Raw genomic sequence first — 27,926 nt, 5'->3', positions numbered from 1 at the left:
AAAGTAGAAGAATCATTCCTTCTGAGGCTGAGACCCTGCCTGCTGGAAATAGCCCTGGGGTTCCAGGCAGGAGAAAAAAGCAAAAGCTCCACTGCTTCCTGGGGCCCCTGGACTTATGAGAGAGGAGAGCTTACAGTTTCTTCCCACCCTAACTGGCCAAATGTGGGATGCCCACAGCTTTTCTCCCTGCCTCTCTTTCCCCATTCCCCCATGGCCACCCACGTGTGGCGCCCATACACAAGCTGTTTGTGCTAAATTATTCTGTGTTGTGTTTGCTGTGGGTGCTCTGGATGAAGCCTAGCACCAAGCCATGCAAAAATGGGCCATGAGCAGAGCCCTTCTGTAACAATAACAGACAGTGGCTGACATCAAGGGAACCCAGCACAAGTAGAAAGGAGCAGAGTCCTAATACTCATCAAAGCTACTTATTGCAAAACTAGAATACTTTTTCCCTAGCATAGGATCTGCCCAAGAAAAGGTGAGATTAAATTGCTCTTTGCAAACCTGGGAATCATTACATCATCCCAAAGAACCAGGAAAACTCACCCAAAAGGGAGATGGTAGGAACTCAAATCCTACAAATCTAGCCTCAGCATCAACATACAAAGGAGAAGGAAAGATGCATTTTCTGAACTCTTACAATGCTAGAACATTCACATGCATCAACCTCAATCCACACAAAAATTCCTTAAGGTGGGACTCATCCCTTTGTTTTTAGAGGAGCAAACTGGGGGTGACAGATGTTAAGAAACTTGTCCAAGATGACTTAAGAAGCAGAGCACCAGGATTTGTCTGAATCCTCAGTCTTTCACTCAGGCTCTGCTCACAGGCAACCTCTCCCCAGTCATCTTTCTGCATTTCTCTGCTTTTTCTTCATAGCTATTGTCATACCTTTTATTGCATGATATATTCATGTGTGCATTTGTTTTCTGTCTGTCTCTCCTACTCAGAGAACAGCATCTGATACTGGGTGAACCTTCAGTGTCTGTTGCTGGACTAATGGGAAGGACAGCTCTATCTGCCTTATCACACTATTGTCATCTGCTTTTTTTCACTCCTTCTCCTCAGAAATGCACAAATTCTCTTCCACAAACCCTAAACACCAATCTCAGAGGCCAAGTAAAACAACCTAAAGATGGCAATTGGCTCTGTGTCTCTTCAGAAAGGGAGTTGAAAAGATCAAATTCCTGAAAAATCCAAGAAAACTTGCTGTACGTAGAGACAGGCTTGCTCCTACAAAGGCAAAAGTGTTCCCATTGAGGAGGAAGTGATGGTTTATTACAGATCTTCTCTCTTCTAAGGCAGGAAGGCTTTGGCTATCCCTCCTATCCTACATTCATGTTGTTTTGCATCCAATCAAGTGCTTGGAGAGTTGGGATGCTAAAGCAACACAGGTGGGGTTAATTAGACAGTAGATTTGGCACAAAAAACATCCAAAAAGTACAAACCCTTCCTCAGAGTTAAAGATAAACCAGAGTAGTGGTTCCCACACCTGAATTATCTAAGACAATGGTTCTTAAAGTGTGGTCCCTGGACCAGCAGCATCAGTGTCACCTGTGAATTTGTTAGAAATGCACATTCTCAGGCCCATCCCAGACCTACTAGAATCAGAAATTCCAATGTTGAGACCCAGGAATCTGTTTTAATAAGCTTTTCAGGTGACTCTGATGTACGATAAAATTTGAACAGTACTGTCTTAGGGAACTGAACATGTATAGATTCGTGGATCCTGGGTATTTTGATTCAATAGGTCTAGGAGGGGGCCCAAGGAGATTTTAATAGCTTCTAAGTTGATTCAGACTTGCAGCCAGATTTAAGTACTACTAAACCTGAGGACTCATTTTTCCCTGGTCCCAGGACAGTGTATTCAGTTTTAAACCCATCTCCCACTATCCCCCAGTCACTCACCACACAGAGCAATGATGTGGCTGCTATCTTCATGCACAAACTTCCTGGTGACAGCCTCCTCCATGATTTGCTTCACCTGTGGACAAATGGGCAGTATCGTCATTTATTTTTCTGATCAAAGTCCTGTGGGCAAGTAAATAGCTTGGCTCTGCTCTCCTCTCTGGGTTGACACTTGCAGAGCAGATGATAGGGATGGGAGGGGTGGGGATGGCGGGGGTGGGGAAGCAGTTTCTTCAGCATAGACAGATCCAAGCATCTTGTAAAGGCAACCAGGGAAAGAGATACTAAAACCCACCAACCAATCAGCTGACCAACCAAGCAGAGGCTTCAGCCCAGAAGAGTCCTGCTGTGGAGAACAGGGCCAGGATGCTGTTTGCTCATCTATACTTAGCTGGAGAAGGGCTTCTGGGCAGATACACTGTCCTTTAGGACAAACTGTCTCAGTACGGGCTGCAGATAAACAACCTCCTTTTCTTCCCCTTCTCTGAGGTTAGGGGTAGGTCCATCCAGGCCTCAGGACACTCTGCACATGCTCGCAAGCCCAGCTTTATTTCTGTCCAGGTAAAACCCTGATGTTTGGGTTCTTACCTGGATGTAAAGCTCCCAAATATCTTGTAAGGTAAGCAGTTACATCTTTTAGAAAACACTTAAAAAAAAACACACACACTTTTTTATTGATATATAGTAAACACATAGAAAAGGGTATATATCATAATTATACAGCTTGATCAATTTTCACAAACTGAACACACCTGTGAAACCAGCATCCAGATCAAGAAACAGAACATATGACCTGTACCCCAAAGCAACCCCCCACTCTGCAGTTTCCTTCTATTCATTACTCCCCTCAAGGGTACCCACCATCCTGACTTCTAACGTCATAGTTTGTGGTATTTTTTACTTTTACTAGATAGAATTACTCAATGCTCAGTGTTTTGTGACTGCGTTTCTCTTGCTCCCTGGTGTGATTGTGAGATTTGTTGTGTGTAGTTGTGGACTGTTCATTGTACATTGTGTGAACACACCACAATTGACTGGCATTTGAGTAGTTTCCAATTTGAGGTTGTCATGAATAGTGCTGCTATGAACATTCTGTACATGTCTTTGGGTGAACATAGGTGCTCATTTCTCTGGATTTATATTTTTAGGCAAGGAATTTATGATGCATATTTTCTGCTTTACTAGATTTTGCCAAATTGTTTCCAAAGTTGTTGTACCAATTTACACTCCCGTAAGCAGTATAAGAGGTTTTAGTTACTTCTAACACTTAAGCCAAGCACTTTTGATGTCCTGGGGGAACCTGCCAGGGGACAGATACTAATCCTGGAGATTAGAGGAATGGATTACCTCAAGACAAGTATAAAACCTTCCAGATAAAATATGCTCTAGCCAAAGCTGGACTTTGCCATTCCTTAGACAAGGCACGCAGTGTCCTGATGCTGTCCTTGCTCCCAAGTCCCTCACCGATGACTGTACAGTTTGGACGATGATAGTGCTTCTAAAGCCTGAGAAGTAGGAAGGAAGGGAATGGAGGCTCCTTCCTGCTGGAAACTGCTCATGGTTAGTGCTTAGGTAAAGGGGATTCAGATCAATCCTGCATTCTAACCTCTTAAAATCTTCTTAGATTACTTCCCAAGGAGTGTTTGCATTAAACAGAGCATAGTCACAGTTCAAAGACATGCAGGCATCTGAAGCGGGTGGGAGGACAGATTTTTGGGTTAGGAGGACCGACAGATGCCCCTAGAATCATACCAGAGGTCTTTTGTGAAAGGTCAGCCTTGCCTACAATTATCCCCATTGTCTCTACTTGTAGGAGAAGAAAGGATATTTTCTCTTGAAATCAAGCACTCAAAGGGGTAAGGGAATCAAGAGCTAGAACAGGCCAACCTTTGTCAGGTAATATATATCGCTGTAGCATATTCTGGACATTTCTCATATTTGTTTAAGAATCATTCTTGTATTATAGACAGCTTTCTAAGTACTGAAAAGAATCATTGTCTTCTCAAAAATCTTTCCCATCATCCCTGATCAACTCCAAATTTGGATCACACCAACAATTCTAGGACTTCTGTCCACAGTCTGGATATGACTATTTTTTGTTCTTGTTTATACTGTTCACATAAGTCTCTCACTAGACTGCTTGTTTTCTGAGGATAGTCACTGAGATTTGAGTTTTCTCTTTTCCTTGGGGAGACTACAATTGGGCTTAAATACTGATTTGATATACACCTGGCCTAAAAAACTCTTTCTTGGCTACTTCACAGCAAAGTCACAAAGGAGCTTCACACATACACAGCTAGAAGGGTGATGGCTTCAATCACTTCTTTACCAGTGGCAGGGAAAAGAACAAGTGTTAGGGCACAATAACCAAGCTATAGTTAATGCAGGAGAACCATCTAGAGCCTTCTAGAATTTTATGAGAACCCAGAATCTCCTCCAATCCTGAAACTCTAGGAGGGGGTAAAGGAACCAATATGGTAAATTTATATATGAGGTAGATATAATTATCCCTATTTTAGAGATGAAAAAATTGAGACTCAGAGAGGTTGAGTAACTTATTCAAGATCATATAGAACTAGGTCCAGACTATTCCCAAATTTAAGCATTCCCATCAGACTTTGCAGTCTCCAAAATCAGTAGATTTAGTTACCAAATAAATATTCATTGAGTGCCTACTGCGTGCTAGGCACTGGATACAGAGTAGCAGACAAAACTAACGGTTCTTTTGCCTCCATGAAGTGTATACATCTGGCAGGCACAGAGGTAGGTAAGAGTTGTTCATGGCTCCAGAGGCCTAATCTATTCTAATCCATCTGCGGAGTTGAGCTCTCCAGCTCTCATGTGGGGGTGAGTCATTCATATGGGCACCCTTCTTCCCTATGAAATCAAAATGGGCTTTAGGGCAGGTCAAGTTAAAGGACGTTAGTACAGAGGGCTCTTTCCTCTTTCTGACATTGAGGGTGGGGTGCCTCCTCAAAAGGGGAAAAAAAAAACCTGAGTGTTAAAAACCATTATCAACTCCCCCTACCCTTGTCTTTGGGTAAGGAGGTGGGCGTGGAGTGAGAAGCCGTGAGGTGTGCTGCGAACTCTCCCGCAGCCGCCACTCAGTTCTCAGAGGTCTATCAGAGTGGGGTGTAGGGCAAAACCGATCTAAGCCCCCAAATCGCCTGTTCAGCGGCTCTTGGAGATCAGAGCGGGGCCCCGCCCCCTCCCCAGGCGGCGCGCGGGCAATGAATGGGCAGCTCTCACTCTCCAGAAATCACCCCCCTCCCCGCCCCCCACCTCCGTCTCCCAGCACTGCTGCCGTCACAGGGCGGGGATCGCAGAGCAAACAAGCCCCATAGCACCAGCCTAGCCCCTCGAACCGAGGGGTGCCCCTAGATCCGGGAGAGGGGCGGGAGCCGCAGCCAGTCCAGGACCCCGCCCCCGCCAGGCCCAGGCCAGGGCCAGAGAGCACTAGTGTTCGATGGTGGGCGCGGACCTTTAAGACCCCTGGGCCGCACCGGCAGCGAAGCAAGACCCCCGCGGGGTCATTGCCACGACTTTACCTCCTTTTTCACGTTCCACAGCAGTTTCTCTTTGACTGCGTCCTCGGCGCTGCCCATGGTGCAGCGGGTGGCCGGGAGGCTGTGCCAAGCGGTCCCCCAAGCCTCTCGCGCGCCCTCACCGCCTCCGCGCCTGTCAGCTCAGCGCCCCACGCGCAAGGCGGAGCACCTGCCCGCCGCGCTCCCCGCCTGCCGCCGCTGCCGCCGCAGCCACTGCCCGGTGCTCGGCTCCGCAGCCATCTTCCGAGCCCCGCACAGACGTCAGGAAGCTGGCCCGGCCCCTTCCCACTGCCAGGGGCGGGGGGGTGCACTCAGCAACGGGGGATCCGCGCGGGGGGAGGCTGTGCGCGCCTGGGGGCGGCCAGCCCCGGCGCGCTCCACGCTGGCCGCTGTCATGGCAACGCGCCGGCTCCAGTCCCGAGGGGGTGAACCCGCATTGTGAGCGCCTGCAGCCGGGTCTCTACAGAGACCAGCCGGGAGGCGGGGCGCGTCCTCGACTCCGCGGTTGAGAGAAAAAGTCGCTCGCGCTGGAGTTGGCTTCCATTCAGCTAGATGCTCCCTGATTTCTACCCGCTCATTTTCCCGACGGGAAAGGCCGGGAGCTGCTTCTAGTCTGACCACGAGGGAAAGCAGTAGTAGTCTCCTGGCTGAGAAAAGCCCGAGCTCCATAGTTGCTCTAAACCCCCTGACAGCCAGTCGCCCTCATTGCAAAGCTGGTGGGTAGAGGAGTGGGAGCGCAGCCACTCCGAGGCTAAAGAGGCTCAGCCAGCCCTTCCTCCTTCGTAGGAGTTGTCCTGTATGTGGGAGGTTGGAGCACCGGTTGAGGTAACGGGGTCCCGCTGGAACTTGTATCGAGCCCGTGAAGGTGAAAGAAGAACCTCCCACACGATTTGTCTTGTAGATTTCAGCAGCCCCACAGGAAATCGAGGGAGAAAATGTTGCTCAAAGTTATAAAGAACACCTGCTGCTGCAAACTGAACAGCGGCGTGCAAAAAACTAGGTGAGAGGGGCTGAGCCCTCTTCTGCGCGAATGGAGAATCTTCCATTTAACATCTTCCTAAGTGATGCAACTTGATAGGGCAAAAAAAAAAAAAAATACAAGGGAGCAAAACAGCCCTCCGGGACTGAGAGCCCGAACTTTGAGTCTACATCCGGAATTTTAAAGCCCCCAACCGCAGACCACCGCGTAGGAAAACTTTACTAGGCAGTTTTGTGGAGCCTCGGGAGCCACGGAAGCCACAGAAAAGACCTAATGGGAAGGAGCCTCGCGAGAATTGGAGGGGAGCCCTGCTCCGCCCCACCACGGGGAGGCCACGCCCTAAGGAGGGGGACCGGAAGCACTCTCTCAGGCCCGGAAGTAGTGTTGACTTGGTACACGTGAGTGGCAGGATGGCGGCTCATCGCTCTGGCCCGCTCAAGCAGCAGAATAAAGCTCATAAAGGAGGGCGACATCGGGGTCGGGGATCGGCGCAGCGGGACGGCAAGGGTGAGAAGATAGGGTTGGAGGAAGAAGAGCTGTTTAGTCGATTTTAACTGCTTTTCTCCATGTCCAGACTCAGATCCTGCCTCCGGTCTGGGCCCCATGTAAAGGCTCTTAAGTTGGGCGGAACGGGGTCCCCATTCTTGACCTTCTTCTGGGACCGTGCACAAGAGCCATATCTGATCTCCCTCCAGGCCGTCTAGCACTGAAAACCCTAAGCAAGAAGGTGAGGAAGGAACTCAGCAGAGTAGACCAGAGGCATCGCGCTGGCCAGCTCCGAAAGCAAAAGAAGGAGGCGGTGAGAAATGATCAGGGGATTGGGAATGGTGTGGCTTCACAATCATTCTGGGCTGATAATACCTGGAACTAGAAAATGTGACCCTAGGAAAGGGCCGGAGATGGAGAATAACTCTAGAGCGCGTGTCAAGTGTGCAGGTCTAGACTCATACTAGAGCATTTTTTGCTTTAGTCCGAACTCCTGTCCAACACCCTCACCCCCGCCATAGTTGCTGCTTTTTACGAGAGATGCTGGGGGTGGGGCATCCATACTGTTGGAATTGCATTACTGGAACGAAGTACTGAAACAATGAAATGTTCTCTGATCCTTTTTATTCTCAGGTTCTGGCAGAGAAGAGACAGCTGGGCAGCAAGGATGGCCCTCCTCATCAGGTACTGGTGGTTCCCCTGCACAACAGGATTTCCCTGCCAGAGGCCTTTCAGCTGCTTCAGGATAGGGATACAGGAACAGTACACTTGAATGATTGGGGAAGCACCCACAGCTTTATGCTCTTATGCCCCTTCTTGAAACATCGGTGGTTTTTCACATCTGCAAGCCCAGGTTAGTGTATACAACAATATTTTCCATTATGTTTTGAGTAGTGATAATATTTTTTTAGTATAATGTGGTGGTGTCAACCACCTCCTCCTTCTTTGTCTTTTATCTTTAGGTGATTTGCACACTGTGTTAGACTTGGCTAAAGTGACTGATACCATCCTGTTCCTCCTTGATCCACTAGAAGGCTGGGACAGCACCGGGGATTATTGCCTTTCCTGCCTCTTTGCTCAGGGCCTTCCCACCTATAGTAAGTGTGTTGGGAATATTGGAGGCCACGTGGAAGTGAATTAGCGTTTATTGTGCACCTGTAATTTGCCAGGCACTGTGCTTGACACTTGATACAGGAATACAACTGGTTGTATACAGCTGATGGTGGATTGTACATATATGGCCTAAACTTGGTCCATTATTTATAAATTATTTATCAAGGTACCTTTTTTATTTTTTTCTGGATTGCCCTTTGTCTAGAGATAGAAGAATATAGAATTTGGTTTTACTGTGAAATTTCTTTAGGGTAGGTGAGTGTTGAGTTTCCCAGTGATCTCTGGGCTCACAACTGTTAGCTTTTTTGTGAACTTGCAGCAAGGGAGATTTTCATGTGTTGAAGCAACAGGTCATGAAGCCTTTTCTTTTTCGCTCACAGCATTAGCTATCCAGGGGATTTCTGGCCTCCCGCCGAAGAAGCAAATAGATGCCAGAAAGAAGCTAAGTAAAGTAGTGGAGAAGCGCTTTCCTGATGACAAACTCCTCCTGTTAGACACTCAGCAGGAGGCAGGGATGCTGCTCAGGCATTTGGCTAACCAAAAGCAACGGCATCTTGCCTTTCGAGATCGGCGGGCCTACCTCTTTGCTCATGCTGCTGACTTTGAACCTAATGAAGAGAATAACTTGGTGGGCACCTTGAAAATCTCAGGCTATGTCCGAGGGCAGACTCTCAATGTAAATAATTTGCTGCATATCATTGGACATGGTGATTTCCAGATGAAACAGATAGATGCCCCTATGGACCCTTTCCCTTTAAATCCTAGAGTGATCAAATCCCAGAAGGACCCAGGAACAGCAATGGAGGTAAGACTGATATTCTTAAACACTGTATTGTAGATTTATGTATAAGCTGGTTTAGGATGGGAACTAATTTTAGAGAAGGTAGTTTGCACACCTAGACGACTACACTAGTCCCTGGAAGTGACTGCTAGTTTGAATTACGGAATACAAATATGTTGCTATATTACATATTTATCCAGTACTTTGCAGTTGCCTTCCACAGTAATTGGCTCTGAGTTTATAGAAGACACAAGGTGCAGTCTCTTTTCTTAGACAATTGAGTTAGGAAAAAAAGAAAAGCAAACACTCATGAAGTAAAGGTTGAGAAAGTGTAGAGGTACAGACCTGCTGTGGAAGTTGAGAAATTTGACTAGCAAGCTTCACAGAGGAGATCAGACTTGAGCCAGGTGTCGAGAAGGATGAATGTGATATATGAATTGAAGAGAGATGAAAGAATATTTAGAAGACAGAGACAACAAGAACCTAGCATAATAATGGATCAAAGAGTTTCTTTGAACTCTGAAGAAATCAGCTTGATGGAAGTAAGGTATGTAATATGTGGTTAGGAGTGGGGTCAGATTAGAAAGGCCTCAAGACCCAAGCAGAGGTATAGACTTAAAATGCTAGGAAATAGAATCATTTGAAAAAACTTGACAAGTTTTGACTTTCTGTTTCATTCTACTTTATTCATATACTTGAGGACTGTGTTATTTCTGGATCTCTCTGGTTAGATTAGTAGCTTTTTGGTTAATGTTTGATCATGACTTTTGGTTTTTAGATTTGTGCTATGGATGCTGTAGCTCATATGGAAGAAGATCTTAAGGTCCTAATGAAGGCAGACCCTGAAAGACAAGAATCTTTGCAAACAGAGGTTATCCCAGATCCAATGGACGGGGAGCAAACCTGGCCCACTGAGGAGGAGCTGAATGAGGCAAATGGTCAGTAATGGCAAAGTTGTTTGTAATTCATCTGGCCTGGACTTGTGGATTTTGTATAGCTGCTCACAGTCAGGACCCTATAGAGTGTGATGAGGATATATTTTGGAGGTCTCTCTCCTCTTCTCACCCCCGAATGCTATACGTTTGCATTAAGCAAACATTAAACACAGCTCTGTTCCACTTCTCATAATTACTTGTTGTTTTCTAATGAACAGATAAACAACTTTGGATTCATCGCAAGGTGTATTTAGTTGTGTAAGTATTGCTAGTTTTGAGACAGCTGAATTAAATTTGGAAGTGTTTTGCTCTTAGTGTCTGCTAAAGTTTCTGGTGTTGGCAGCAATGCCTAGTGTCTTATCTAGGTGAGGATACTCAAAGTAATTAGGGAAAGGAGGTATTTAATTTACTTATTTGGGCTTTTACAGACTTCCTGAAGGAAAGTTCTAAGGTGGTGAAGAAGGTTCCCAAAGGAACATCCAGTTACCAAGCTGAATGGATTTTGGATGAGGATGGTGAAAGTGGTGGAGAAGGAGATGAATATGATGATATAGAACATGGGGAATTTATGGAAGAGGAATCTCAGGTAAGGAAATAGACCCTTAGACCACTTCTATGTACAGCCCCAAGTGCAAAGGAAAGTGCAATTCTGACCTTGAGGGGTGTGTGGTTACTTTCTTAGGAATGACTGTAGTTTCTGGGACTGAGACTATCTTATAACGAAGTCTTTTAGAATTGATACTGGTTTGGACTAGGTGTCTATTAAAGTTATTTTATTTTTGGCTTAATGGCTTTTAGTGTAGAGATAGGTGTGGGTTTTTTTCTGAATTTGTGATGCTTTATTCTGCAGGATGAGAGTAGTGAAGAGGAAGAAGAGGAATGTGAAACTATGACTGTAGGAGAGTCCGTGCGTGATGATCTGTATGATGAGAAAGTGGATGAAGAGGCTGAAGAAAAAATGTTGGAGAAATACAAACAAGAAAGACTGGAAGAGATGTTTCCAGATGAAGTAGATACCCCACGTGATGTGGCTGCTAGAATTCGGTTAGTCAACGAGTCTAAAATCAATGTTTTTACTTACACCTTATGTGGCTCAGAACTATATCAGTGTGATGCAAAAAAAGAAAAATGCATTGTCTCTGCTCCTGAAGAGCTAACATTCTATACAGGTAGCAGTAATATATTATCAAGTTCTAGACCGTGTGGTATAGACTGTTACAGTACTTGATGAGAAATGTTAAGGTTAATTAACAAATGTTTCCTATGTGAACTAATGCTCAGTTGAAATATATAATGTTTAGCGAGTTGGGGGAGTTTGGGTGGACCACAAGAATTAAAACATGAAGGTGTAGATGACCATTTCTGCCTTGGAGGTGAGTCTGACTACACCTAGAGAGTTTATGTTGGATATTAGATGTAGGGCTTTTATCAAGGACCATATTTGTCACGTAGACACTCCCTGATAGGTACCAGGGGGCCACTGTAAATACCTGTCCTTTGTCAGTGAGAAGCTTGGGTTTGGTTCTGAAATATTTGTTAAAAGCTGTTTTCAACTATGGTCTTGGCTTAGGCTGTTAGGTTATTTCGAGAGAGAATGATAAGAGATCTTTAAGTTAGAGCCTTAGCCATATTATTGACTTGAGTGAAAGGGTAAGTCGCAGCATATAAATTTACTATTTCTTTAAAATCTATATTCTAGATTTCAGAAATACAGAGGCCTTAAGAGCTTCCGGACTTCTCCATGGGATCCTAAGGAAAACCTTCCCCAAGATTATGCACGGATCTTTCAGTTTCAGAACTTTACTAATACTAGGAAATGCATCTTTAAAAAGATTGAGGAAAAAGAGTACGAGGGAGCTGAGGTATATGCCTTCCTTTATCCATCCCTACAATTTGCTTTCATTTGCCAAGGTGCCCTTCCTTTACTCCTTCTCAAATTGGCAGGAGTACCTTGTTTAGTTTTGTGCTGCCCATAGCTTAATTAGTGGAGCCACTGAGTCATTGTTAAGTGTTATATTGGGAACAAAGAGGCATCAGAGATGTTAACTGAAAAAAGTTGAATCTGGGTAGTTGGGGCATCTGTGAAAGGCAATTTTGAAGGGCGAGGGTTGGCTTTAGGGAAGTAGGAGACTTTTAACATATTGGACATATGCGTCATCATTATTGAGGCCTGAAGGGTAATTATATGATTGTTTTCTGCTTTCTTCTGGCAGGTCGGCTGGTATGTCACACTTCATGTCTCTGAAGTACCTTTCTCTGTGGTTGAGTACTTCAAGCGAGGAGCACCCTTGATTGCAATTTCTTTACTACCTCACGAACAGAAGGTGAATTTATTTCCCACAATTGTATCTGTGGGAAATGGGAGTTATGAAACTTTCCAAATAGTTTTGTCAGTCTAAAATTTTATCTTTGACTGACATTTTGTTCATTAGGATGTGAAAAATCTGCCTTTAGGATTAGAAATCAGAGAACAGAGAAGTCAATGATGGTTTTATCCAACGTGTCTGAACCTGTCTGAAGCTTCTCAGTGATGCAATCTGTGTGGTTCTGAGACTTCTCTAAGTATGTTTGTCAGATCAGATTTTAACCAAAGGTTGTCAGCCTTAAAAAATAAGAGCATTTATGCCAAGGTGTAGATTCTTTCTCTGGCCAGCAGTCATGTAGATTGGTGAGAACTTTGGCCTTTAGTCAGTGTAAGGTTTGAGAAAGAAGGGGCTTGAATGAGTATGTTTTTGAGTTGTGTGGTGAGTGAGTGGCTTGAAGGCATTGACCACGTGGCAGACGTTCAGCTAGCTCTTGCATGTTAGATGCAGGAATGTTGACTAATAGAAGTACATGAAAGCTCTGAAAACCAGACTATGTTCGGCTCAAATGACAGTTGTTGGTGGAAGTAAAAGACAAATCTGCGTCTCATCATCTGTACTCTACTATAAATTAGCATTGTCAATCCTTAGAGTGAATCTGAATACGTTAGTTTGGTTTGCCGCCTTTCAGGTTAAGCTGTTCTCTGCCTAGATATGAAGTTGTTTTTCTTACCTGGTCCCCAGATGTCAGTACTAAATATGGTGGTGAGCCGACACCCTGGCAACACTGAACCTGTGAAAGCTAAAGAGGAGCTGATCTTCCACTGTGGGTTCAGGCGCTTTCGAGCCTCACCTTTATTCTCTCAGCACACTGCAGGTAAGCAGTGGGAAACCATCTGGATTATTGTCCATCTCGTCTTTTGGAGGACTGTCACTTTTGGTGGGTAAGGGCAGAGTACACAATTTCAAACTAAGTCTCTGGGTTAGAGACATTTTCAGTACTCTGGTGTAGAAGCCAATGATGTATTTATTCAAAATGTCTGAACCTGTCTGAAGCATCCCAGTGATGCAACCTCTGTGTGGTGCTGAGGCTTCTCTGCCATGAGTATTTGTTCCAGAGTAGGTTTTGAATCAGAGTTGGCAGCTTTAGAAAAATGGTGTCAAAGTGGCACAGCATTTGATATTCCAGTGGCAGTGTTGTTGATGGGTGGTCCACAGCTGGGTAAAGCAGAGATTGTAGCTTCTGAGATGTTGAAACTGGATGAGAGTTTGGAAGTGGTGACCAGGGACACTTTTGTGGTAAAAATTATTGTACTCTTACACATTAGGAGTGGGAGGTGTTTTGTTCTAACTTGGGCTTCTGAACATTACCTACACTCAGCTTTCAGCAGTGGCAGAAGGAAAATGAAGGCAGAATGGGTGCTCTGGATAATTTCTGTTCTCACCAGCCATGCTGTCTGAATGAGGGACTAACTTTACTTTCCTTTGAAATATTTTATTTCCCTGTAACTTCAATATTTAAAAAGGAGGGTTTCACCAAAGGTAAAAACAGAAACCCCAAGCTTAAAGGTCAGCAAAGTATGGCCATTGGGCCAAATCTGTCCCACTGTTCAAGTTTTGTTGGAACACAGTTGTATGTTTTTTTTTAATGTATTGTCTGTGGTTGTTTTTGTGCTACAGTGACAGAGTTGAGTAATCGGCAGACACTGTATGGCCACGAAGCCTAAACTATTTCCTTTCTGGCCCTTTATAGAAAATGTTTGCCAATCCTTACTCAAAATGAAAAGCTGCTGAATTACTGGACATATATTCTCTATAAAACACTGATTCTCAAATGAGGTAGGGGTGATGGGTATCAGAATCACCTAGAGAACTTTTTCAAACTGAAAATACAATCTAGGCTCTAAGATTCTGCCTCCAGTTGAAAAATCATTCTGAGAGGATTGGGTTGTATCTTTTAGTTATTTTGAGACAGGAATATATTTTGAGAACTAGTGGGGTAAAGGAACACAAGTTGCCTTGAGTTTAAGAGGTGCAGTTATGTAGCTTTTCACATTCTGGATTAGTTTTAGTTTCTCAAAATGACTGGTTTTTATTTTTTAACCCTTATTATGGCAGCGGATAAACATAAATTTCAGAGATTCCTGACTGCTGACATGGCCCTGGTGGTGACAGTATATGCCCCAATCACTTTTCCTCCTGCATCTGTGCTGCTTTTCAAACACAATAGCAATGGTGAGTTCACAGAGGTAAACAGACCTGCAGGTCCCTAATAGATTTAACACGGTTTTCTGTATTTAGATTTGGAAGCCAAATGGTATGAAGAAGGTAATGGTGGTTTTCACAATATTCCAGTCTCAGCCTCATAGTGGGTCTAAGGCAGGGATGACAAATGGGATTTGATCTTACTTGTAAACTTTAGCTACTTGGTAGAGGCTGCTCAGAGTGCTATATTTAGAACAGATTCTGGAGACAGGCTCAGCAGGAATATCACTTAGTGATCTTTGCTATGGACCCAGGAGGGCAGCACAGTACACCCCTACTTTAAGGTTTCTCTAAGATCTTGCATAGGTCTTTAAAAATGGATTGGAGCAATAAATGAAGCCTTTGACCTGTAGACTCCTGCTGCTCTGTTTTTGTCCTTTAGGAATGCACAGCCTTATTGCCACAGGCCATCTATTGTCAGTGGATCCGGACAGAATGGTCATCAAGAGGGTCGTTCTGAGTGGTCATCCTTTCAAAATTTTTACTAAGATGGCAGTAGTGCGTTACATGTTCTTCAGTAGAGGTAGGTGTGAAGGATGGAATCTGATTGCCTTTGTTGGGTGAAGGTTGGGGTTACATTTTGTGGGTAAATGTTTCATCTTTAATCTTGGTCTTCTGTGTGTATCATTCTAAGAGGATGTGCTGTGGTTTAAACCGGTGGAACTGAGAACAAAGTGGGGCCGCAGAGGACACATCAAGGAGCCTTTAGGTAAGAGAGCATGGTGTTTGGAACCTTGGCTAGATTTCTACAGTGCTACTAAATGACTATTAGGGTAGAAGACCACTGCTAAAATTTTGTTTTAATTTGACCAACTTGCTTCTAGGTACTCATGGCCATATGAAGTGCAGTTTTGATGGGAAGCTAAAATCTCAGGACACAGTACTGATGAACCTCTACAAACGAGTTTTCCCCAAATGGACTTATGATCCACATGTACCAGAACCAGTACCTTGGGTGAAAAGTGAGATTTCTTCTATGAGGCCTGAGGTAGACATGGAATAATGGATTCAATGGGATTCTGTCTCATTGCTGGGAACCTACAGGTTGTGATGGGGCAAAGTTTGTGTTGTCAACTTTGGCCTAGAGGTCTGCTGCCCCTTTTCGCAAAAGATACCTTGGCCTTGACAAGGTATCTCAGTTAAGTATGGATGTGTGTCTACTGCTTAGTCCAAAAAACTATTAAATCTTACTGAAATATCCACTCTCCATTAGGATTTTGAAAGCTGTTTAAGAGAGTAAGATGGGAAGTTGACAGTGACTAGGAAACAAAAATTCCAAATGTTTAGAGACACGGAATCCCATTTCTTCCTTATGCGTAAATTAAACAGAAACAGATTGATAAGATGGCCTTTCAGCCTGCTTCACCCAGGTTACGGAGGTTAAGTCTACATTTCCACCACTGAGCACAATACAAATGTTCTTTACTTCTGGGGAAACTGTTTGAAAATGTTGAGACAGCACAGCAGCCACTCCAACACCAGCTGTAGGTTCAATAAGCAGTTTCATCCTCTCCCACACCAGCTGGGTTGCATACTGTTGGTATAGAAGGGAATAAGAATTAGTGAAATGGAGAAGGGGAAAAAGCCTACTTGGTTGGCCTTTACAATTAAAGGTCAAATGAGACACACACACGACTTTTTTTTCATCCTAACTGCTTCTACTGTTGAGAGGGTTGTCCTACTATCTAGGCACCCTCTCACATGTCATGAAGTCACCTCAGTCAAGTCCTCAGAGGAAGAGTTGCTACATACAAGAGAAGTTTTTTTTGCCAAAGAAGTTGCTCTGTTCTTGTTATTTTCTTTTCTGTTGGAGCCTCACCTTAATTTCATCCTCTGTGACAATGAAGACATCATCCACAAGGTCCCTTATAATAGGCCAGGTGTTTAAGCCAATGCTGGATTTGACACCATCTGCTATGGTTTCTGGAGGACAGGGATTGGGGGTCAGTTCCCCTTTCAGCTTGGACTGGTAGCAGTCATCTGCATTCAAGGGTTCGGCAGCATATACCTTCACACTAGGTCTCAGAGCCTGGAAAGAGAAATATTAGACATCTTATCACTAGACACAGCATTTTGCCTGCATGCCTGCAGTAAAATAGGCAGTACATGTAACACATTTCTGCCCAAGTAAGAGCCTTATCTATGACAGATGTAACGAAAATATGACCTTAAAGCACTTTAAATTGTATGCCTAATACTGGCTGTCAGTTGCCTAGATCACATCTAGTTCTACTGGTAGCTTGGAATTCAGGGACAGGACTGTGAGGGTGCCACTCATTGTAACTGCTTTTGTGTTATAAAGTTGATTTAAAAAAAGGGTAGTGAGATTAAAAAAAAAAAAAATGAAAAGGGTAATGAGGCGGAGAAGGGACTTCCATTTCAAGTGCCAAAGAATAATGGCAAGGAACAGCAGTTTGAAGGAAATGTTGAACAAATACCACAATGTATTATGATGTAAAATAAAATCCTCTGCTGAAGTGAGGAGTCCTCCAGAAGTTGTTTTCTCACCTTAACTGTAATTGCTATTCCAGCAACCATTCCTCCTCCTCCTACAGGTACCACCAGTGCATCTACCAAGGGAACCTTTAGTGAAAATATAAATAGCTCTATTTAACAACCAGCTTTATATGTACATATAAAATAGTTGACTATACAGCCAAACCTCAGGTCTGCTAGTAGCTCAGTGAGAAGAACTAAGCTTTTACCTGGTTTAGCACTTCCATGGCAATTGTCCCTTGCCCAGCTATCACTGCAGGTTCCTGGTTAGGATGTACGATGATGCCTTCTGTTTCTTCCAGAATTCTTTCTGTAACATTTTCTCTGGACTGAAAGAGTACATTAATTTAGCTTACCTCATTTGTATTTAATAGAGTTCCTAACAAGTTAGACTCAGTCATTTAAGACTTTATTGGCCATCTGTGCTCAAGTCTAATGGTGGGGGAGGGGTAGAACATAAATAATATATGTCTGAGTGCTATGGAGAAAAGTTCATTTGTATAGAGTACTTAGGAAGGGCCTCCAGTAGAGTGACATTTGAAGAGATTTGAGTCAGTCCTGTAGATCTCCAGAATATTCTAGGGAAAGAGTAATTCTAAGTGCAAAGACTACAAAGGAGTGCTTGGCCTTTCTGAGCAACTGCCAAGTTAGTGTGGTGTGGAGTGTTTGGGGGAGAAAAATGGGAGATGAGGTCAGAAAGATAGGAATGGGCTGGTTCATCAAGGCCTTATATGATTGGAAGAACTTTGGTTCCCACTGTGTATGACATGGGAAACCACTGGAGGATTTTGAGCTGACAATAGACAAGTTGTAACTAAGTAGATAGCTCTGGTTGCTCTTTGAAAACAGACAAGTTGGGGAAATTGGAAGCAGAGATCGGTTAGGAGGCTACTGAATCTTATGTGAGAACTGATGTTGGTTTAAATAGTAGAGGCTATTAGAAGTTGGATTATGTAAGTATTTTGAAAGTAGGACTAAGATTTGGATGTTAGGTGCAAAAGAGTTACCAAGATGACTCCAACATTTGAGCAACTAGAAAGATAAAAGTTGCCATTTATGGAGATGGAGAAGACTGGAAGAGGAGCAGTATGGGGGGGAATAAGCAGGAGTTTGGTTTTAGACATAGTAAGTTTGAGATGCCTGATAAGACATCCAAATAGGAAGCTGTTGGATATTCAAATCTGGGTTAAGGGGCAAAGGTCAGGGCTAGTGTTAAGCGTATAGGTGGTAATTTAAACTAAGACTAATATCTGAATGAGTGTAGATAGAGAAAAGGTTGGGCATGATAACATTTAGAGATGGAGAGGAAACAAAGGAGACTAGAAGGAGCACCCAGTAAGGTGGGAAGAGAAGTTTCACTTGACATTGAAAGCTGTTAAAGTGGTCCTGAACATTGCTCTCTTCCTTACCTCATCACTTGGTTCACTGTACACAATAGAGGCTCCATAGGCTTGAATTGCCAGTTTTTTACAGTTGGGAGCTGTTTGGGGCACCACAATATAAGCAGGAATCCCTGAGATTGAGAGACATGTTTAGTACAAATCGGGAGAATTTAGTATACAAATTTCTGTCCAGTTGCTTGTAATCAGATAGGAACTCAGAAGTTTACTTCCCATAGCTATCACCAACTCACTGAAAGTAAGTATACTTTTTCACTCCTCTCTGATGATCCTACCCAGTACCTTGAGAAATTAGTCAAGTACCTTCCAATTTGGCAGCATAGGCTAGAGCCTGGCCATGGTTTCCACTGCTGTGAGTAACAACAGCTTTGGGTTTCTCTTCTGAAGTGGTAGGAATCAAGCCTCTGATTGCATTGAGGGCACCACGAATCTGGAAAAGAGGGATGGAGAGTTCACGTAATCGATTTGTTTCTTTTCAAAAAATTAAGCAGCTTTTCTAGATTTTCTCTTCCTAACACTACATGTCCAGTTTATCACTGAATCGTAACCAATTTTATCTCCTAAATATCTTGTCTTTGCCACTACCTTGGTGAGGCCTCATTTCTCAACTTGTGTGTTATCAAACCTCAACTGATCCTGCCTCAAGGATCATTCTCATCTAATATTTCCACTAGTTTATGCAAGTGATCTTTTAAAAACATGTTATCTTTGCCTTTTTTGTAAGAAAAGTGCAAATTTCTTAGAAGTTGCTGCCTTTGTTTATTTCTGGGTTGCTGCCTTTCAAAAACACATCTACTGCCTCTATTACTGTTGTAGCCATCCTAAATTGTTTCTAATTTCTCTCATACCCTTGTACCTCTGAGCATGCTCATAACCTCAACCTGTAATTCTTTTCCTCTACTCCCTGATCCAGCTAAAAGTACTCATCCTGTAAAACTGGATCAAAAGTCATCTGGCTCTACTTTCTTGATCTCCCAGGCAAAATCAGTCATTTCATTCTCTATTTTTCCACAGCAGTCTACGTATCTCTCTTAAGACACTTCTCGTATACCTATTTGTCACCTCGCCTGTCTTCCCCTGCAAATAAGGACATAAGGGAAGACATACTGTATATATGCTTAGTATAGTTAGTGAAAATAACTATTGATGTGTGATGAATGAAGAATAAACCATGGCAGAAGCAAAGCGCAAGAATGGAGAGTTTTTTTACTATAAAAGCTCTCAGTTAATGGGTAGGGAAAAAAGTAGATTCTTGAACTCTTAAAAGCTACTACTTAACAGGTAATACCTGTCAGGCACAATACCAAATTCATCTTTCAGATTTTTATTTGAAAGGATCTTAAAGCTCAACCAATGCTCAGAAAATTTTGGTAATGAATCAACATACAAAAGTTATCTTTTTTGCATAGGAAAGGCACATGTTTTGTAGAAAAAGATTGTTATTTGAGGATTTAGCTAGGTTTAGGCCTTCTGTGTTCACAATAAGATATCAACAGCATGTTGATACAAAGTGAAAGCTTACACTTGGTTAAACAGGGTGATCACACTTGCCCATTTTACCTTGCAACAGTGCAGGGTGATGCTTATTGTCTCAAACATGACCTAGTTTGGATAGTAATTATATCATCACCCTAATTAAGGAATTTCGAAGTTGTGTAAACGTGGCTCAAATTAACCAGGACCAGGAAAATTTCTACAACCCTTCAACTCTAAAAAGATATTCAGTCAGGGAATCAGATAAATTTATATGTGAAAGGAGTGTGAAAGATATATGACACTCAAAAGGATTGTTACCTTAAAAGATCCAGTTTTCTGGAAGAGTTCACATTTGAAGAAAAGATTGCGCCCTGTTACTTGATTCAAAATGGAGCTTGTTAACACTGGTGTGAGGTTGATAAAATCTCGGATGTTGATATGAGCTTTTTCAACATCAGCAAAGGAGATGCAGTACTGTGCACACATGGTTCTGAAACCCAGGAATAAGAAAGAAGTCAAAATAAAGTGAGAACTGTCTGTATTACTGGGGCTCTAGAATCTTTGTATATAAAGGAATTTGTCTTGAAGCTGATTTCTTAGTAAAGTTTTTTTTCTGGTGAAGTTTTATAGGAAGTAACTGGTGGTAATTACCAAAGGCTTAAAGCTCACCCCTCACCCATACCATCCATCTCTTGACTGCCACTGGTCTATACATTTTCATCATTGTAATTAACTGGGTTCAAAATCTTTTATAAATCTTTATTTTAAAAAATAATTTGACAATGGGGAAAACTGCCTACAATCCTAACATCTTAGTAAATTACGTTCATTTTCTCTATTTCCTTTTGTTTTCCATATACATACATTATATGACAGTTAAAATCAAATATAACATTTTGTTTACTCCTCCATTTGGCTCAGTTTCCTCAAAGTTTTCATAATTATAATTTTAAATAACTGCGTTATGCTTCCATTTTCACTTTTTATTGTAGCATTTAAATATGAAGTTGCTCTTTATTTTTCCTTATTAATAAACAGAAGCAATGCATGTTCCATAGAAAAACAGAATTTAATCTGCTTTCTCACCAAAGACAATTGCTATTTAAGCTCTGGTATTTATTTTTCCAGGCCCACCGATATATGCAGACAAAGCTTTTTTGACAGGTTTGGTAACTTGCTTTTTTCAGCTAATTTTATGAATATTTATGAATCTTTGCTTATCGATAGGCACATTTATGCAACTTTTTAAATGACTTAATAGTACTTTTTTTTTTTACAACAGTACCGTAGATTTACATAACTTTATTTTTGAACATTTAGAGTTTTGTCTATAATAAATAATGATGTAATGAACAGCCTCGTTCCAAGATCTTTGTGTAGCTCCATACACGCATTGGGTAGATTCCACCAAATGGTATTGTGCATCAAAAGGCATGTATGCTTCTAAGACAGTAATACTCACTGCCAAAATGATTTCCAGAAGAGTTGTAGATTACTCCAGTTTATACTCCCAGCAGCAGTTTCTAAGAAATGTCCAATTTCCTTCACCTTTGCTTATCATTTTTACCTGTCAATTTAATGAAATGTCTAGTAGTTTGAATTTATATTTCTTTAATTATGATTGAACATTTTTTTCTTTATATTTATTGGCCACTTATTATTTAATGAATCTTTAACATGCTATGTACTTACCAAATTGTCTTTTTCCTCTGGAATGCCACATGTATCAATTAAATTTCTATTAATGCTAGGGCGTTTTCTGGACTTCACATTTTGTTCCATTGATCAGACTGCCAATTCCTTTTCTAGTTGTTCATTGTATTAATGTTCTTCCCTGATTACTCTCTCTAAAATTTATTGGCTTTCTCACACATAAATTCTTCCAAAGATCTAATAGTTTTATTGTTCATTCTCCAAACATTCACACTATCTGCAAATAAAGATAATTTGTCTTTACTTTATAAATATCCCTCTGGTAACTTTTTCAGTGATTTCACAGTTATTGGTTTTATGTGGATTTGCCACTTTCTCAATTTCAGTAACTTTTTGCAAAATCATTTAACTTAAAATTTCAAATTTATTAGTATAAAGTTGTACATATTAATATTTCTAAATATTCATATCTGGGGTATTTGTTCATTCATTTATTCAATCATGAAATATTGAGCACCTTCTATGTGTCAGATACTGTTTGGGCTGGGGATATAGTGTTAGAAAAATAGACTTGTCCTTGCTCTCATACAGCTCACAATTGAGTGGAGAGATGTGTAATAAGTAATCTAAAAACAAGTATGCATTTACAAATAGTGATAGGTGATATTAGGGAAGTGCGTTATGATAGGATATTATAACGTTATTTAGATCAAGGAAGGAGGTTAAGGAAGGCCCTCTATGGAGAAGTGAAATTAAGTTATGACTCATAAGATGAATGGGCAGAGTAGGGGGGAAAGTGTTTCGGGTAGAGGGAATAATATGTATGAAGCCTTTATGGAGGAAAAGAGGTTGGCTTATTCCAGGAACAGAAGGCCAATGTATCTGAAAATAGTGATCAAAGGGGAGTGTGCTAAGGAATGAATGAATGTGAGGTTGGCAGGATCTAGATCATAAAGGATCATAACCCATGAATTTTTTTTCTTAAGAGCAATGGAATACCATTAGATAATTTTGAGCAGATCAGTGACATTTTAAATTTTATATTTTCAGAAAATTACTCTGGCTACACTGTGGAATGAAAAGGAAAGAGATAAGAGTGGAATCTGGAAATGTGGTTAAGAAGTATATTACACTTGTCCACATGAAAGATAACAGGGGCTTGGATGGTGAAAGTGGAGGCAAAAAAAAAAAAATCAAGATACATTTTGGAAAAGCAGATCTGATTAAAACATGGGTGAAGGACTTGAATAGACATTTCGCCAAAGATATACAAATGGCCAAGAAGCACATGAAAAGATACTCAACATCACCAATCATTAGGGAAATGCGAGTCAAAACCACAATGAGATACCACTTTAAACCTATTAGAATGACTACTATTAAAAGCCCCCCATAACAGAAAATAAGTTGGCAGGAATGTAGAGAAACTGGAGCCCCTATGCACTGTTGGTGGAAATGTAAAATGGTGCAGTTCGTATGGAAACCAGTATGGTAGTTCCTCAAAAAATTAAACAGAATTACCATGTGATCTAGCAATTCCACTTCTGGATATATACCCAAAAGAATTCAGAGAGAGTCTCAAAGTCATTTGTACATCTATGTTCGTAGCAGTATTATTCATAATACCCAAAAGGTAGAAGCAACCCAAGTATCTATTGATGGATAAATAAAATCTGGTGTGTATATATATATATATATATATATATATATATATATATATATATATATAGGTGTGGTGTGTATATATACATATATACATACAACACACACACACACAATGGATTATTATTCAGCTTTATAAAAGGACATTCCAATACATTACAACATGGATGAATCTTGGGGATATTATGCTAAGTGAAATAAGCTAGTCGCAAAAAGACAAATACTTATGATTACACTTATGGGAGAAACCTAAAGTAGTCAACTTCATAGAAAGTAGAATGGGGATTGCCAGAGGCTGGGAGAAGGGAAGAGAAGTTGTTGAATGGGTATAGTTTCAGTTTTGCAAGATGAAAAGAGTTCCAGAGATTGGTTGTACAACAGTGTAAATGTACGTAACACTACTGAACTGTACACTTAAAAATGGTTATGATAGTATATTTCATGTTATGTGTATTTTAGTATAATTTAAAACACACACACAAAAAGAGGTCCATTTTGGAAATTATAATTAGTTAAGCCTTTTGTTTGCAAGTGATAGAACCCCAATTTTTGAACGGGCTTTGGCACAGGAAGGAGGTAATGAGATTTACTGGCTCTTGGAATCAAAGGAAGAATTGAACCATGGGGAGGGCAGGAAAATGGAGCTTCAGGAACAACCGAAACCAGGGACTTGAGATTTTCCAAGACTCACTGTTTCTCACCTCTACTGCTTTCTGCATGTCAGCTTCATTCTCTTTCTTTGCAGACCAGCTGGATCCACATGGTAGGATGCATGACTGCTGACAGCTCCTGTGTTTTACATTTATGGCTTCCACACTGGAGAAATTTTCTTTTTTTCTTAGTTTCAGTTCAAAAAGTTCTGGGTAAGAAGGACTTTGATTGGCCCATCTTGGCCTAGGACCAGTGCCACAGGGTATGAGGTCCTTTAAGACCATACTATGCAATAGTCAGAAGTATTTATAGAAACATGAAAAAGAAACAATGATTTCTATAACACAGTATCAATTATGTACATTTAAAACATACATACACAAAACACTACATATTATTCAAAGATGTATATCCAAGAACATATTTCATACATATTAGAGTGGTGACCTAAGTGAGGAAGTTAGGAACATGAGTGGGAACTGGAATGAAGGGAAAAAGATAAAACGAGAAAGGTCTTGATGATAATGTGAACCAAATAGTATAAGTCACTCAGATCTCTGCACCTGAGGACAAAATAGGAGCAATGAAGGGCATCAGAAAGCAAAGAAAGAAAAAGAGAAAAACCAAAAGAAAAAGTAGTCTTGAGTGAGTGAGGGGCAGTTTTAAATAGAGAAAAGGAAGGGGAGAATGTTGAGGTGATGACTTCTATAGAAGTTCACTAGAGATAGAAGAGACATACCCCAATATTGGATTGAATATGGGGAGTGAGGTTGATGGAGGTGTCAAAGATAACTTCTGGGTTTTGAATGGTGGTATAATTTATTGAGATATAAGACTGGTAAAGAAACAAGTATTTTAGGGGAAAATCAGAGATTTGATGAACTAAATTCAAATTATAAGACATCCAAGAGAATATTCTTTAGGTTTTTTTTTTTTTTGCCAGAAATGTATCTATTTTAGTCTTATTTCATTTATGAAGAATGAGCTCTTCAATTTATTTATCAAGTACTATTCTTTTTCCCTTGTTAATTTCTAATTTTATCTTTTCTTTTTCTACCCTTGAGTGCTTAGCTTATTAATTTTCAGTCTTTTTAAATGAATAAAAACATTTAAGGCTACAAATTTCCCTCTGAGTACTGCTTTAAAACACCATAGATTCTGTGTGCAATATTTTCATTACTCTTAATGTCTAAAGAATCTATATTAATTTTGTTTACTTTTTTGACCCATGAGTTATTTAAAATTGGTATTTAAAAAAAATTTCCAAGTGGTTAGAATTTTTTAATTTGTAGTTATTCATTTCTAGTTTTACTACTTCATATTCAGAAATTGAATTTCTCCCTCTCCCATTTTCCAAATTTGCTTTGTTTTTGGATTACTCATAGGTGACCAAATCTGTACTGTAAGAATGTAAAACATTACAAGTGTATAGACCTTTCACGCTCTACCATTAAATTCACTCTCTTCCACAAAGATAACCACTTTAAAGTTTGATATGTATTCTTTCACCTTTTTTGATGTATTTACATAGAAATTTACATATGCAATAAATGATTTTGTTGCACACATATAGAACCATATTCTATATATTGTCTTGCATTTGGCTTAAAAAAATTAACATCTTGAAGACTGTTTCATGTCAACACATATTTTAATTCTTTAAACTCAGAAGCTTTCATTGTGATACAGGTCTGAATATGGTTGTCTTTTCATTTATTTTTATCTGGTATTTCATGAGCCCTTTAAATCTCATGGTTAAATTTAAATCCTAAATTCAATTTTTTCCATCAACTTAGCAAATTTTCTTCTATTTGATAATTGCTCTTCCTCAGTCAGTTTTGTTACCACTTTCTGGAACTAGTATTTGATTATTAGTTTTCTGGATCCATTCTCCATGTCTTCTGTCCTTATCTCTTAAGTTTTAATCTACATTTTCCTTCTGAATTATGGTAAAGTTTAACTTTTGTGCAGTTCACTGACACTTGCATTAATTTGGCAATCATATTTTTCCTGTTTAAGAAAGTTTTCATTTTATTTTCCATCTTTAAAAAAAAACTGATGCAATGTCCTCTCCAATTTCAATGTAAAAACAAATTAGTATTTAACATTTCTTTCTACTTCTTTCATAACTGCCTTAAAGAATGCCATTAGCTCTGACCCCTCAAATTACTCCCTTTCTTTGGAATCACTGAATCTTTTCACGTATTTATTGGCTTTCTCCATCTGTTTCACTTTCTGGTGGCAAAGTGTCTGTCACATAATAGAACTGAATGAGTTGTGTCATATTGTTCAAATATTTTAGGCCCGGTCTAAGGAATAACTTGTAACTATTCTTTGATGGTATAGAGTTTCAAAAGACTAAGTGGGATTGGGAAGGAGCTACAGGTGGAGGAAAACAGCCTTGGGGGAGGAAGTTTCACCACAGTTTTGAATAAGGGTTCCTGAACAAAAAGTTAAAGTACCAGTCTGATCCCGTTACATCCTAAAGATGGAGAAAAAAAATCAACCTGAGATCTAGGGAAGTCAAGTAATTTTTCCAAGAATTCACAGTGATAAAGAAATTCCAAAATCGATTAATACTTCCTGATTTACTTCCACATAATGCTTTCCTCAGCAAGAGTCAATTACACTATCTCTTTTAAAGAATAAGTCAGGAGGAGTGGAAATATATTTTTCCATAAAGGAAGACTTTGATACTCTGGTATTTATCAACCATGTCAATCTGGGTAATTACCTCAGTTCTCTGGGATTCGGTTTTCTCATTTTTAAAAATAAGAGGGAGGAGGGAGGATAATTATTCTTACAAGATCAGTAAGGTCCCAAAGTAAAAGCCTGAGGCACTAGTCCAGCCCTGTGTCGGGACACCCTGGCCTAAGATGAGTGAAGGCCGTATTGAGGGGTGCCTCCGTCAACCCAAGCCCCAGACCAGCACCAGTGTTCTCGATGGCCACCAGAGCAGCATCAGCTACCGCCGCCAACGCCCGCCTGGCCTACCTTAGCCAGGCTTCGTCTCGTCTCGCCTCGCCTCGCCTCGCCTCGCCTCGCCTCACCTCACCTCACAGGCGCCGCGCCTCCAACACCAGCCTGGGCTCACCTTCCCCCGACCACACCTCTGCGCACGCGCGGCGTCCGCCTCCCCCGCTCCGGATCGCGCTCCAGCACTTGCCTTCACAGTCGGCCAAACGTGCGTTCAGCGCTTTTCCTCCCTATACGGCCACCGTCGTTTGGGGAGGAGGACGGGAGGGGGCGGGGAAAAGGGTGGGAGGTGGGTGAGCGCGCGCGCCGCCAGTCCGTCGTGGTTTCCTGGCTGCGCGCGGCAGTGGCAGAGTAGCTGCAGCTGTAGCAGCAGCCGCGAAGATGGCGGAGGGGTTGGAGCGTGTCCGGATCTCCGCGTCGGAGCTGCGAGGAATCCTGGCCACTCTGGCTCCGCAGGCCGGGAGCAGAGGTGAGTCGCGCCGCCCAGCTCTTGGGCCGGGTTTGCCCGCCCCGCCTCCCTCTCCTCCTCTGCCTCCTCCCAGCTCGGTCCGCGGCGCTCCGGAGCCCCCGCCCCTTCCCCCAACAGTGGGGGCGGGGGCCGAGGGCGGTCCCCTGGCGGACTTACCAGCTCCAGGGCCTGTGTGGGGTCCGGGTCAGCTAGTTCTTCTGGCCCTCTTCTGGAGAGCCCAACCCGAGTTCCTGCCTCCGCCCCCTTTCTCACTGCGAAGGTGACTGTTCCCCACTGCCCCAGCCCTCTCAGACCAACCCGTGGATTTTCAGCCGTCAGCAGACGCGAAAAGGAGTGGGCGCTGGGGTTTGGTGGCGGCCCCGGGGTGTATCGTTCCCAGGAGAATCTGCAGGCCTGCTCGGTCATCTCTTTAGCGTTGGAGAAAAGGAACTAGGAAACTGAGGAGGAAGGTTTAACAGCTCTGGACTTCCGTGCTGAACTTTTTTCTCCAAGGCAGGCTTCTGAAGGCTGCGCCATTGAAGGGATGCAGCAGTACCTCAGAGAGTTGACTCTACTCTGGTTTGGCCTTGGCATGTGTGGGAGCAGTTTTTATCAGAGAGAATGCTCAACTTTCAAGTTAAAGTCCCCAGCCACACCAGGAAAGCTCCAAAGAAGATTCTAGTGTTTCATCTCTTCTTTGTTAGGCATTGGAGTTGTGTAGAATGGTAGCTGCGTTTCTGTAGACCCGTGGCCAAAGTCTATGAAGTTGGTTTTCGTTGATTAACTGAATTGGATTTTTCAGGTTGTTTTCTCTTTCTGCTCTGGATAGTAGTAGCAGTAGCTCTTCTC

At 41.9% G+C, this 27,926-nt stretch overlaps 4 protein-coding genes and 2 non-coding genes across 32 annotated transcripts in view; 4 read left to right on the top strand and 2 right to left on the bottom strand.

The window, feature by feature from the left end:
• Positions 1 to 5,709, bottom strand: part of SGSM2 (small G protein signaling modulator 2) — a 33,550-nt gene extending 27,841 nt beyond the window's left edge. For 3 of the 11 annotated variants that reach the window (XR_005658069.1, XR_005658070.1, XM_039886336.1), the window contains exons 1-4: positions 5,457 to 5,708; positions 2,497 to 2,554; positions 2,204 to 2,331; positions 1,909 to 1,984 (exon numbers count right to left, since the gene is read on the bottom strand). Coding sequence is in view for 8 of the 11 variants with exons in the window: in XM_039886336.1 (XP_039742270.1) it covers positions 1,909 to 1,984; positions 2,204 to 2,331; positions 2,497 to 2,554; positions 5,457 to 5,513 (319 nt within the window). In the remaining 3 variants the exon portion in view is untranslated. Of the gene's footprint in view, positions 1 to 1,908; positions 1,985 to 2,203; positions 2,332 to 2,496; positions 2,555 to 5,456 lie in introns of those variants that run through there. The other 8 variants (XM_039886332.1, XM_039886335.1, XM_039886328.1 and 5 more) reach the window with 7 other exon arrangements.
• A 1,075-nt stretch (positions 5,710 to 6,784) lies between these two features.
• On the top strand, positions 6,785 to 16,796 carry TSR1 (TSR1 ribosome maturation factor). The gene is made up of 15 exons (XM_039886337.1): positions 6,785 to 6,939; positions 7,128 to 7,231; positions 7,552 to 7,771; positions 7,881 to 8,015; positions 8,412 to 8,836; positions 9,591 to 9,750; positions 10,176 to 10,333; positions 10,598 to 10,791; positions 11,447 to 11,609; positions 11,961 to 12,071; positions 12,795 to 12,927; positions 14,169 to 14,285; positions 14,698 to 14,838; positions 14,950 to 15,024; positions 15,140 to 16,796. Exons 1-15 carry the CDS (start codon positions 6,843 to 6,845, stop codon positions 15,316 to 15,318), a joined length of 2,412 nt encoding a protein of 803 aa, XP_039742271.1. The 5' UTR covers positions 6,785 to 6,842; the 3' UTR covers positions 15,319 to 16,796.
• LOC120621378 (small nucleolar RNA SNORD91 family) lies at positions 12,219 to 12,311 on the top strand. Its single transcript, XR_005658142.1, has one exon. It is a non-coding gene; the product is annotated as a small nucleolar RNA SNORD91 family (small nucleolar RNA).
• On the top strand, positions 13,058 to 13,152 carry LOC120621377 (small nucleolar RNA SNORD91 family). The gene has a single exon (XR_005658141.1). It is a non-coding gene; the product is annotated as a small nucleolar RNA SNORD91 family (small nucleolar RNA).
• SRR (serine racemase) lies at positions 15,525 to 27,391 on the bottom strand. 15 transcript variants are annotated; one of them, XM_039886349.1, is made up of 11 exons: positions 26,709 to 26,831; positions 23,704 to 23,938; positions 21,380 to 21,617; positions 21,150 to 21,254; positions 20,006 to 20,177; positions 18,515 to 18,641; positions 18,221 to 18,324; positions 17,021 to 17,140; positions 16,824 to 16,898; positions 16,135 to 16,344; positions 15,525 to 15,849 (listed from the first exon to the last, which is right to left on the bottom strand). In XM_039886349.1, the coding sequence occupies exons 5-11, from the start codon at positions 20,171 to 20,173 to the stop codon at positions 15,637 to 15,639; spliced, it is 1,017 nt and encodes a 338-aa protein (XP_039742283.1). In that variant the 5' UTR covers positions 20,174 to 20,177; positions 21,150 to 21,254; positions 21,380 to 21,617; positions 23,704 to 23,938; positions 26,709 to 26,831; the 3' UTR covers positions 15,525 to 15,636. The 15 variants fall into 15 exon arrangements, with proteins under 15 accessions (XP_039742283.1, XP_039742285.1, XP_039742287.1 ...); XM_039886351.1 differs by lacking the exon at positions 26,709 to 26,831 and adding an exon at positions 26,648 to 26,665 and having other exon boundaries at positions 23,704 to 23,861; XM_039886353.1 differs by lacking the exon at positions 21,150 to 21,254.
• Positions 26,923 to 27,926, top strand: part of SMG6 (SMG6 nonsense mediated mRNA decay factor) — a 194,371-nt gene continuing 193,367 nt past the window's right edge. Inside the window, exon 1 of one of the 3 annotated variants that reach the window (XM_039886324.1) lies at positions 26,923 to 27,098. In XM_039886324.1, coding sequence (XP_039742258.1) covers positions 27,011 to 27,098 — 88 coding nt within the window. In that variant the 5' untranslated portion in view covers positions 26,923 to 27,010. Of the gene's footprint in view, positions 27,099 to 27,221; positions 27,358 to 27,926 lie in introns of those variants that run through there. The other 2 variants (XM_039886322.1, XM_039886323.1) reach the window with 2 other exon arrangements.

This window comes from Pteropus medius, unplaced genomic scaffold, assembly GCF_902729225.1.
Source record: "Pteropus medius unplaced genomic scaffold, Ma_sr-lr_union100, whole genome shotgun sequence".
Taxonomy (NCBI): domain Eukaryota; kingdom Metazoa; phylum Chordata; class Mammalia; order Chiroptera; family Pteropodidae; genus Pteropus; species Pteropus medius.
This window is presented reverse-complemented; position numbering and strand designations above follow the sequence as displayed.

Excerpts from the sequence above, each read along its gene's own strand:
- TSR1 (XM_039886337.1), top strand. The coding sequence starts at position 6,843 with ATGGCGGCTCATCGCTCTGGCCCGCTCAAGCAGCAGAATAAAGCTCAT. Across the intron at positions 8,016-8,411 it reads TCAGGGCCTTCCCACCTATA|CATTAGCTATCCAGGGGATT; the intron begins GTAAGTGTGTTG and ends TTTCGCTCACAG. Across the intron at positions 12,928-14,168 it reads ATTCTCTCAGCACACTGCAG|CGGATAAACATAAATTTCAG; the intron begins GTAAGCAGTGGG and ends TTATTATGGCAG.
- SRR (XM_039886346.1), bottom strand. The coding sequence starts at position 20,173 with ATGTGTGCACAGTACTGCATCTCCTTTGCTGATGTTGAAAAAGCTCAT. Across the intron at positions 18,642-20,005 it reads AGAAAACTGGATCTTTTAAG|ATTCGTGGTGCCCTCAATGC; the intron begins GTAACAATCCTT and ends CCTCTTTTCCAG. Across the intron at positions 16,345-16,823 it reads GAATAGCAATTACAGTTAAG|GCTCTGAGACCTAGTGTGAA; the intron begins GTGAGAAAACAA and ends TTCTCTTTCCAG.